This window comes from Natrix helvetica, assembly GCF_964273705.1.
Source record: "Natrix helvetica genome assembly, chromosome: 7".
Classification (NCBI taxonomy): domain Eukaryota; kingdom Metazoa; phylum Chordata; class Lepidosauria; order Squamata; family Natricidae; genus Natrix; species Natrix helvetica.
Window position 1 is genome coordinate 66,974,409 of NC_138558.1, and position 12,003 is coordinate 66,986,411.

Consider the following 12,003-nt stretch of genomic DNA (forward strand, 5'->3'; position numbering starts at 1 on the left):
GAGCCTGGAGCGTCGCCGTCTGATGGTTCAGGCTATTCAACACCTGCTAGACATTCGGGTGGTGGAGGCTGTTCCCCTGGCGGAATGGGGTCAGGGCCACTTCCAACCTGTTCATGGTCCCGAAGAGTTCAGGGGGCTGGAGGGCGATTCTGGACCTCAAGCGCCTGAACCAGTTTCTAGTGTACAGACGCTTCAAGTCTATCCTTCAGGGCATCCAGAAGGGGGATTTCTTAGCATCAATAGACCTGACAGAGGCCTATCTTATTCCAATTTTCCCTCCTCATCGCCCCATGCACGTTTACGAAGGTGCTAGCAGCATTGGCTGCTCATCTGCGCACCATCCCGGTGAGACTCCAATGTTACCTGGATGATGTTTTGGTCCAGGCGGGGTCGTCTTCTCAGGCGGTCTCAGACCTTCGGCTCACCATTCAGAGCTTTCAATCTCTGGGGTTATCAGTGAACTTCCCCAAGAGCCATCTCTCCCCGTCCATGTGCATTCTTCACCTGGGGATGGTCATAGACTCCGGGTCGGGGTGATCTGTCTCTCCCCAGAACGCCAATTCAGCCTCCAGCAGCTCGCAGGAAAGGTTAAAAGAAGTTAGTTAGTTTCAGTTCTCACGTTATTTCAGTTGCTAGGCAAGATAGTTTCTTGTATAGGGATAGTACCGTGGGCCAGGCTCCACCTCCGACCCCTTCAGTGGGAGCTCATCCCTTTCCAGAGGGAAAGAATGAGCAACTCTCTTCAGACCCTCTGCCTTCTGGCGGGTGTCCGGGCTTCCCTCAAGTGGTGGACCTCCCAGGCCATTCGCCGGGGCTGCTCCTTCTGGGAGCCGGACAGGGTGACCGTGACCACGGACGCGAGCCTGTTTGCTTGGGGGGCCCTGGTGGGCTCTTGTTTGGCCCAGGGCAGGTGGATGCCTTCGGATCTCCAGCACAATATAAATTGGTTGGAACTGAAGGTGGCGCGCCTCGCCCTGCAACACTTCCGGTCATCTGTGGAGGGCCGTCATGTGCTTCTCCTGACGGACGACGTGGCCACCAAGGTTCACATAAACCGTCAAGGGGGGACTCACTCTCTGGCTCTCTGGCTGGTGTGTGTGTGTGTGTGTGTGTGTATGCATATGTATATGTATATGTATATGTATATGTATATGTATATGTATATGTATATGTATGTATATATAAGTGTTTCTTCTTTTCCATCATATCACAGAATATCCATGGTTGTTTTGTAGTGATTTGTCATGGAGGCCCAAAATACCAAAACAGTGTGTAGAATGGAAAAGTTTATTTATTTCTGTTATTTATAAGCCACCACATTCAATATGGAGTCATGACTAAAAGGTAAAAGATTCCCCTCGCACATAGGTGCTAGTCATTTCCGATTCTAGGGGGCGTTGCTCATCTCTGTTTCAAAGCCAAAGAGCCAGCTCTGTCCAAAGACATCTCTGTGGTCATGTGGCCGGTATGACTAAATGCCAAAGGCGCACGGAACACTGTTACCTTCCCACTAAGTTGGTCCCTATGTTTCTACTTGCATTTTTACATGCTTTCGAACAGCTAGGTTGGCAGAAGCTGGGACAAGTAACGGGAGCTCACTCTGTTACGCGGCACTAGGGATTCGAACTGCTGAACTTCTGATCGACAAGCTAAGCGTCTTACCCACTGAGCCACCGTAGATAGTAAAAACCAAAATGACAATAAATGTAATATAAAATATAATGCAACAATAATAATTCTTATGTCAACTGACGAACACGATTAGCACATTAAAATGGTTATGGTGTGAATTCCCTCACTTTCTCATAATTCGTAGGTTTTTTAATTCCAAGTTGCACCTGAAAACCAAATAAAATTCTAATGAAAGCAGCAAAAGCGTAGTAGGTAGTTTCCCTTCCTCATCAAATAAAATTTAGGAGCCGATGGTCTTGAGTTCAATAGGACATGCCTCCCATGTTGTCCTTCTCGAAGAAGTAGAATAGTTTTCCCTTCTCTTCTCTAAAAAATAACTTTATCAAGAGTAAATGGAAATATCTTTTTCCCAGTACCTAATTAGAAATGAACTGTTTTAAATTAAAACTGGGGAAATTACAATAATCCTCATGAAATAATATACATTTTCAATTCATGCCTCAATCTGTGTGGTGTCAAGTACTTATTAACAAGGATAAAGCTAGAGAATTTTCCCATTCTACAATTTTAGTTTCGTTAAGTTTTTAAAAGTGAAGATAAACCTAGACCCTAGATTTTACTTTAGACTTTTTTCTTCATTTCTCCATATTATATGTATTACTATTCTCCGTATTATTTGTAGGTGGTTGTTTTTTTATTTCCTTACCATGACTTTTGCATGCTATCTTCCAAATCTTTTGTGATATAAACTATCAGCAGCTGTTTATACTTATTTATTTTGTGGGTATTTTTATTGCTTTGATGTCTTTTTAATTGTTTTAGAATTTTAGAATTGTAAGCCGCCCATAGTCACTTGGGTGAGTTGGCTGGCTAGAGCAGGGGTCAGCAAACTGCGGCTCTGGAGCCGCATGTGGTTCTTTCCTCTCTCGGCTGCGGCTCCGTCACCAGTCGGCACCACAAGTTTGAGAGGAGCTTCTGTTTCTCTCCGGGGGGGGGGGGAAGAGAAACACAGTGTGCCAGGAGAAGACTCTATGGCAGGGGGAAGGTTTTCCAGTTGTCTCTACAATCGATAGGGCTTTTGGTTATGACAGGCAGAGGAAAAAGTATGCCACGCTAGGAGGAGACTCTATGGTGGGGGGAACTGAACTTCCAGTCAGCTCCAGAATTGAACAGGGGGCTTCCGGTTAGGACCTTTGTGGCTCCCGGTGTTTTCTTTTCTGTGGGAAATGTGTTCAAATGGCTCTTTTGAGTGTTTAAGTTTGCCGACCCCTGGGCTAGAGAAATTGAATAAACAAACAAGTTCCAAAAAATTAAAATGCAATGTTATTGATAATGGCAGATAAGCTAATAAAAAAAATATTAGAAAGTTTCTGAGTAACAGAATATGGCAATCAAGAATAATGGAGTGTGTGTGTGTGTGTGTGTGTGTTTGTAAACATGTGTGTAAACATTTGGAAAGGTCTTTTAGTCCGCTGACTAGGTGGCTCAGTGGCTAAGACACTGAGCTTGTTGATCAGAAAGTTCGGCAGTTCGAATTCCTAGTACAGGTCTCCTGTGTGAGCAGGGGGTTGGACTGGATGACCTACAAGGTCCCTTCCAACTCTGTTACTATTTACTGCTTAATTTGAGGACAGCCTATATGTATTTAAAATGCAGGAAAACCTACTGATTTGAGTTCAGTAAATCAGAAAAGCAGTAACAAAACAATAAAAACAAAATAAAAAAGAATGTGGTCATGTTTGCCGCTTCCTCATCAAGTAAAATTTAGGAGCCGATGAAATGTTGCAAGTTATTAAATGGTAGTTTGGTCTTGAGTTCAACAGGACATGCCTCCCATGTTGTCCTTCTCGAAGAAGTAGAATAACTGGCATATCCACAAATTATTCTTGCTTTCGTATAGTTTAACTTTTAGATGGAGTTTTTTTGTTTCTTTTTATCTATCTCTTTATCTAAGGTAGAGGACAACAATTTGTGCCAATTTTGATAACTAACAAACAAAATTTAGCTAATTCCTCAGGTATCTTGAAATCTTTGCTCCTCAAGAAAGCAGGGAAATCTGAGTCATCGGCCTGACTTTTTGAGTGACTCCCTTTGAAAGGTACAGCTGGGGGGGGAAAAAGTGATACTGAATCCACGTGTTGCATAAGGTTTTTTTTATTTTTAAATCTGCCCTCTGAAAATCACAGACAGGATGTTGATACCCTGTGCTAGCAAACATTTTGCACTATTTAGAAATAGAAAATGGATCAGGGGTTCTGGAAGGGGTGTGATTATATGGAATAGAATGGAATAGAAGATAATTCTTTACTGGCCAAGTGTGATTGGACACACAAGGAATTTGGTACATATGCTCTCAGTGTACATAAAGAAAATAATACATTCATCAAATAAAAACAACATAAATTGAAAGATACAAGCAACATGGTTATAGTCATAAGTTGGAAGTGATAGATACTAGGAAGGAAGAGAAGAATAACAGTAATGCAGTCTTAATAAATTATGTGGGAATTAATTGTTAAGGAGAGGGATGGCGTTCGGGAGAAAACTGTCCTTGTGTCTAGTTGTTCTAGTGTGCAGTACCCTATAGCGTCGTTTGAAACAATTTATGTCCAGGATGCGAGGGGTCTGAAGATATTGTTTTTTTCTGCAGTTCTGATTATCCGTTGAAATCTATGTTTGTCTTGTTTGATTGCAGAGCCAAACCAGACAGTTACGGAGGTGCAGATGACAGACAGAAATCAATTCGTAATTAATAATTACGTATGCTGTCTTATGCCACCTCTGTCTCTGTTGTTTTTTAAGTATCTCCACCCCCCCAAAAAAAACCCAAAATATATTATTCACTATATATCTTCATTTCAAACTTCTGATAATTAGTTTATTTGATGAGTTTTTCTTTGAAATGATACAGATGGCTTACTTACTAGTTGCTGGCATTATAGAACAATATAGAATAGCTGATAGCTTATTTGATCCTTACTGTGCTGTCTTTGAGCAAGATTTAAAAACTATTTTGATAGGAACTATCAACTATTAACTATTAAAAACTATTTTGATAGGCTCTTGAGCATTCGAGGTACAGTAGAATGATCTTTTAATTTGAGGATATTTTTATTTTTGGTTCTGGCTCTTAATTTAGATCAGGGGTGTCAAACCTAAGGCCCGGGGGCCTGATCTGATCTGTGGGGTGCTTTGAAAGGATCCTACCTGTGGGGGCCTCTCCTGGGAACATCCTGCGGTGCCTCTGCCAGCAAAAACGGGGCTAAGCAGGCATGAGTGCTCGGGCCACCACAAGCGCCCCTGACATGAGTGACATCGAGTTGGCCATGGGCACCCTGGCCATGCACCCCCCCCCCAATGTCAAACAGAGTCCTGATGCGGCCCTCAATGAAATTGAGTTTGACGCCTCTGGTTTAGATGATAGTTTTATTTAGCAGTAGGGGTTGGCTTTGCTTTCATATTTAATATATTATACTGTTGTAAATCATTTGGAGTCGTTGCAATATGGTTAATATTCAAAAGTTTATACTAGTCAACATCTATTTTTATAGGATCTTTTTAATTGCTGTGTCCTGCTTGAAAAATTATGTATTCTGTTTTCATGAATTAGAATTTTTTTTTAAAATGAAGATTTTTTCTCTCTCTAAAGTAATGTTGTATATCTGGAATGTGCCAATAGAGTTGGTGGGATATGGGCAAGAGAATGTTGGTTCACTAGATAAATCAGAGGGGCTAACTTGCAAAGAATAACGTTAATGTGATTGGAATGAAATTGGCTTTGGTTCAGCTGATATAAGCAAGCTGCCCCCAAAAAGGGGATGAGTCACTGATGAATGTATGTGAATTGAATACTCAACTGAAAAAAGTACATTTAGGTCTGTTTGGTCATTTGGAGACAACTGAAATGAAGGTCAGCTTATACAAAACCAATTTTTGAAGGAAAAGTCAAAGGGTTGAGAAGAAGGGAAGAGCAAGAATATTGCAATTAATGCAGTTCAGGAAATTTGTCAAAAGAGAAAGCAATAAATTCAAAGGCTAAAAGACATTCTGTGAATCAAACTGCCTTTGGAAGCTGTGAGAGCTTCATCACTGGAGGCTTTCAAGAAGAGATTGGATAACCATCTGACAGAAATGTTGTAGGGTCTCCTGCTTGGGCAGGGGGCTGAACTAGATGACCCACACGGTCCTTTCCAGCTCTACTAATCTAGTCCAGGGGTGAAATCAACTTACCTTCGCTACCAGTTTGCAAATGTGAGCTCACACGCCACTTTCGTGCATACACAAGAACATCAAAAACGGGATGTGATGATGTCCGGGCAGGAGCTTCCCACTGCCAGCACTACTGGTTCGCCTGAAATTGATAGAACCAACTGAATTTCACCATTGATCTAGTCCCACCTTAGGCATTAAACTCAGGTGGGTGACTTTGGGCCAACCACTAGAAGACTGAGTGCACGAATATGGCGAAGCCAAAATTGCAATGCTAGAAAGGCATCAAGAAGGATAGTGAACAATGACGATGTAAATTACCTTGTTTCTTCTCTTCTTTTACATGTCTTCATTCTATATATTTCTGAAACTCATCTCAATCTAGTCATGAGCAGAAGGATGGCCAGTTGCTTACATAGAATATAAGTAGAAGCAGTTTAAAACACCCACATCCCCATTTAAAACTGTACACGATATGTTTGCTACTTCTCACTCTCTCTATGATCTTTGTATAATATTGCTTAAAGTGAAAAGCAATGGCATGGAGGGTATATGTATGACAATAAATTGTTAATTAAGAATTCTGTTAAGGGCAAATAAGAACAGAATAACAAGAGTTTGAAAGGACCTTGGAGGTCTTCTAATCCAACCCCCTGCTTAGGCAGGAAACCCTACACCACTTCAGACAAATGGCTATTCAGCATCTTCTTAAAGACTTCCAGTGTTGGAGCATTCACAACTTCTGGAGGCAAGTTGTTCCACTGATTAATTGTTCTAACTGTCAGGAAATTTCTCCTTAGTTCTAAGTTTCTCCTTGATTAATTTCCACCCATTGCTGTTTCTCCTGCCCTCAGGTGCTTTGGAGCATAGCTTGACCCTCCTCATCTTTGTGGCAACCCCTTAGATTTTGGAACACTGCTATCATGTCACTCTAGTCCTTTTCATTTTACAAATAAAAGGAAAGAGAATGAATGGGGTAGAGGAAAACTGCAGATAAGTGATTTTTGTGTGATGTCTATATGTATAAAAATGGCTGTGGGTGTATATGTTCCAGCATAACCCTGGAACGCCTCGAGCAATTTCAACCAAACTTGGTACAAAGATGACTTACTCTCTGGAAATAAATACTGTGGGGGTAAGACACCCCTAAAACCCCTTAGGGCAGCGATGGTGAACCTTTTTTGGCTCGCGTGCCATATGTGGGGGAGTGCAGGGGGTTTGTGTGTGGGCGTGCTGCACCCATAATGCAATGCGCAATCCCCCAGTGCGCATGTGTGCACTACAGGTGCTCCCCCCATTTTTACATGCTTTTTTCGCTCTCCCCAGGCTCCAGAGGCTTTATAGGAGCCTGGGGAGGGCGAAAACAGCCCCCCCGCCCCCCGGACGCCCTCCGGAGGCGGCTTCCCTGAAGTTTTCAGAGCAGAGCAGTCATTTTGAGCGCTCCGAAGACTTCAGGGACCATCCGGAGGCTTCCCTGATGCCTTCGGAGCCTGGGGAGAGTGAAAACAGCCTCCCCGCCCCCCCTGTCGCCCTCCGGAGGCTTCGGGGACCTTCAGGAGACTTCCCTGAAGCCTTCGGAGTGCTCAAAATGACCCTCCGAGCAAACCGGAGGTCACTTCCGGTTTACTCAGAGGGTCGTTTTAAGCGTTCCGAAGGCTTCAGGAAAGCCTCTGGACAGTCCTTGAAGCCTTCGGAGTGCTCAAAATGACCCTTCGAGCAAACCGGAAGTCCGTTCCCAAACTTCCGGATTGCCCGTAGGGCCGGTTTTTTATGCTCCGGAGGCTTCACGGAAGCTCATGAAGCCTCCGGAGGGCCTCGGGGGGGGAGGAGGCTCTTTTTGCCCTCCCCAGGCTCCTATAAAGCCTCTGGAGCCTGGAGAGGGGAAAAATGGCTTTAAAAAAGGGTGAACTCAGCTGGCCAGCGCGCACATGCGCCTCGCGTGCCCTGACAAATGGCTCCGCGTGCCACCTTTGGCACGTGTGCCATAGGTTCGCCATCACTGCCTTAGGGTGTGTGTTCTGTTAAGACATAGCGTGTTGTGCCTTAAAATGACTTCTACTGTACTGCCTTAAAATGGCTTCTACTGTACAGCGCTGTGGAGGGCTCCCTCAGGTAAGGGGGAAAATCCAACATTAGAAATTGCAGCAACGTTAATAGGGGGAGGGTTGGGATAAATAAATACCCGGGTTAGGGTTAGGGTTATCAGCTAGTATACTATTAAAAATAGGTGTGCTGAGTGTTTTGCTTCCCTCATTTTAAGCTTGAACGCATAAAAGAGTAAGATTTTTTCTGTTTTTTTTATCTTTTAGATTTTTGCCATTTATTGAGCCCACCCTGTTTTACTGAGGAGGATAAATACAGTTTGGAAGCTCTCCGTACAATTCATAAACAGATGGATGATGACAAAGATGGTGGCATTGAAGTAGAAGAAAGTGATGAGGTTGGTATGGATATATGTTAGTTTTATCTCACATATTCCCATTTAAATGCTATTTCACCTAATCTTGGCAGACAAATTAGAAGGGAAGGGGGGACCTTCACTTGGCATTTTGGAGCATTTGCATTCCCCAAGAATGCAGATAAATCTTGGGATTAATTTGGGTAACAGTGCTTAGATTTTTCTGCTAAAAGTGTAGCTTTGCATACTGAAAGACAGTGTGTGGAATTAGAATCCAGATTGGTAAATCCTGTCTTCATTTTCTGTACATGCCCAGGGGAATAGCAAGGCTGTGGCACATGGATCTTTTATGCTGTTCCGTAATATTTACTGCTGTTAGCAGATCTGCCTCTGGGTAGCAGGGAAGGACTATTATCACACTAATTAAATTTCGGACCCTCAAATGTTTTTCATGCTTTATGTGTTATGTTTTCTTGGTGTTTCTGCTGGAGCTGGCAGCAGATTCGGACATTGAGGAGGTTGGGGAGGGCCAGTCCTGGAGTCTGGGGAAGGCTCTGATGAGGGCTCTGTCTCGGAGGCAGAGAAGGGGCCAGAGCCATATGCCACCTATCAGGTGCCTTCAGAGTCAGACATCAGTGAGGCAGATGAACAGCTGGCGCCTGTTCCCAGTGTATGCATGCACAGAGTTGCCAGACGAAGGGAATAGCTAAAGAACAGGGGTCAACTTGAGAGTAAGGCCAGACAATGAATGTCGCCTACCAGAGGAAATAAAAGAGGAGCGAAAGGGGAGTGGAGTTTGCAGGAGACAGTTAGTTCGCTTAATTGGTTGGTGACTCTTTGAGACCCCCTGCCAAGTTTTGCAGATATCGGCCTGGCAGCTCTCCAACCCAGATAAGGTCTGTGACTGTAAATCCTCCCTTGAAAGACTTTGCTGGATGTGAATGAGCAGAATTCACAGTAAATTATTAAAAGGGATTTTTTTGTCGGGACCTGGTAGTTTCCGGGGATGCAGCTGATAAGATGAAGCCGGAGGACAAACGGGCAGAACTTACCTTGCGTAAGAACTTTAACACCTCCGCCTGGGCAGTCAAATCGGCGGCGGCCTCTTATTTTAACCGAACGACAGTTATGTGGCTCCGCCAGCTCCAGGATTGCATCCCGATCCAGGATGAGCGCCTCCATCAGGACATAACAAAGATCATAGCCGCCTCTCAATTTTCGGCCGACATTACTCTGGACGCAGTAAAATTTGCCTCCAGTGCCCTGGCCACTTCAGTCACCTCCCATCACTTGCTGTGGCTCTGCAGTTGGCAGATGGACAATAAAGCCAAGTGGAACTTGGCGGCAGCTCCCTACGCAGGCCCCAACCTTTTTGGGGAGGCCCTAGATCCCATCTTGATCGAAAATAAGGATAAAAAGAAGGTACTCCCATCTACGGCCAAAAAGTCGGAATCCCGTCCTAATCCATACCGCAGGCCCATGTATAGAGCCCCCAAGCATGTTCACCAACAGAGATACAACTCCTTTAGGTCTGACAGACAATTTCCATGCCTGTCCCACCGGGACCGTTATAGGTACCAGGGCCAGTCTAGGCAGGCCCTCGGCAGGGGGAAATGACTCGAATCTGGGTCTTCCCATAGGCGGCCGTCTAGCCTTCTACGTGGATCAGTGGGACAAGATCACCACAGACACCTGGGTCAGAACCACCGAGTGGGAGTAGTGAAAGAGACAGTAAAACACAAGATAGTAAGATCCAAGACGGGAAGGAGGGGGGCACTGAGGCTCTCTCTGGCGACAGGGAGGAAGAAGCAATATCGAAAAGGCTCAGATCTCAAAAATAAAATTATTTGGAACAATAGCAGTTAGTGATATATTAGAAAACGACAAAGAGAAACATGTAGGAACACAAGACTAACAATATAGAGTAAGATTTGGTTTACTGTTTTCTTCTATAAATTTGTTGTACAATGTTATATAAATGAGTACCGTGCTGGGATCTCTACCAGCAGTATGAAAGCTGCCAAAAATTTTTGTATACCTATTTACCCTTCCCTATATATTTGAAAACCAATAAAACTTTGTTTATTAAAAAAAAAAAGAACCACCGTTCGACACCGCCTCAGGTTGGAGTTCCTCTCCACTCCCCCGAAGCTCTTCAGAAAGTTCCCTCCCTCTCAGTATCTGGAGCGCCGCCGCCTGATGGATCTCGCAATGAAATATCTTCTCGAGATCCGGGCGGTAGAAGCAGTTCCTCTTACGGAACGAGGCATGGGCCACTACTCCAACCTATTTGTAGTCCCCAAGAGCTTGGGGGGCTGGAGGGCAATACTCGACCTCAAGCACCTGAACCAATTCCTAGTCTACAGGTGCTTCAAAATGTCATCCCTCAAATCCATCCTCAGGGTATCCGTCGGGGGGATTATCTGGCCTCGGTAGACCTAACAGAGGCCTACCTCCACATTCCAATTCTGCCAGCTCATCGCAGGTATCAAAGGTTCTCCCACGAGGACCACCACTATCAGTACCGGGCCCTTCCCTTTGGTCTGGCCTTGGCTCCTCGCACCTTCATAAAGGTCCTGATGGCATTGGCGGCTCACTTGTGTGCGACGCCGGTGAGACTCCAAAGCTACCTAGACGATGTCTTAGTTCAGGCAGGATCCCTTCCCCAGGCAATATCCCACCTTCATCTCACCATTCAGAGTCTTCAGGCAGTGGGATTCTCCGTCAACTTCCTCAAAAGTTACCTTTCCCCGTCCACACAAATTCTTCACCTAGGGATAGTGACAGGGATAGTACAGCTCTCCCCGGACCGCCTGGCCAGCCTCCAGCAACTGGCAACCTCGGTTCACAGAAGTCGGTAAGTTTCCATCCTGACCTTGTCTTAATTACTTGGCAAGATGGTCTCCTGCATCGGGATAGTTCCCTGGGCTGCCTTCACCTACGGGCCCTCCAGGGGATCCTGATCCCCTTCCAGAAAAGGAAGATGATCAACTCCCTCTGAACCCTCCGCCTCCCAGCAGAAGCCCGGACGTCTTTCCAGTGGTGGCTCTCCCTGGCCCTGCAGCAGGGATGTGCATTTTGGGAACCGGACAGAGTGACTGTGACAACAGATGCATATCTGTTCGGGTGGGAGGCCTTGATGGGTTCCAGTCTGGCACAGGGTCATTGGACGGCCTCAGACCTCCGCCACAACATCAATTGGTTGGAGCTGAAGGCAGCCGGCCTGGCCCTCCGACATTTCAGGGGCCAGGTGGAAGGGCGACATGTGCTCCTCCTCACAGACAATGTCGCCACGAAGGCCCACATAAATCGTCAGGGGGGTACGCATTCCCGGGCCCTCTGGCTAGAGGCCTTGCAGTTAGGCTCATGGGCGGAGAAGCACTTGGCATCCCTAACGTCGGAGCATATATCGGGGGAATCCAACCATCAGGCGGACTGGCTGAGTTGGGCGACTCTCGACAACGGCGAGTGGCAACTGCTTCCAGAGTTATTTCAAAAGATATGCCTGAGATTCGGCACCCCCCAAGTGGACCTGTTTGCCTCTCCATCCAACACGAAGCTCCCGAGATTCTTCTCCCGATTCCAGACCCGGGCCGTGGAGGGAACGGATGCCCTCAGGAGCAATTGGCCTCCGGGACTCCTTTATGCCTTCCCTCCCATTCCCCTTATCTCAGGGACCATCAGAAAGGTAGTGACAGAGAGGGCTCACGTCATCATGCTGGCCCCCTATTGGCCCAGGAGACCATGGTTTGCGGACCTGGTGC

General features: G+C 45.6%; 1 protein-coding gene across 1 annotated transcript in view; it reads left to right on the forward strand.

Moving 5' to 3' along the window:
• The window catches only part of STIM2 (stromal interaction molecule 2), a 119,187-nt gene that overhangs the window by 47,921 nt on the left and 59,263 nt on the right, over positions 1 to 12,003 (forward strand). The window contains exon 2 of the mRNA XM_081958906.1: positions 8,151 to 8,281. Coding sequence (XP_081815032.1) covers positions 8,151 to 8,281 — 131 coding nt within the window. The remainder of the gene's footprint in view (positions 1 to 8,150; positions 8,282 to 12,003) is intronic.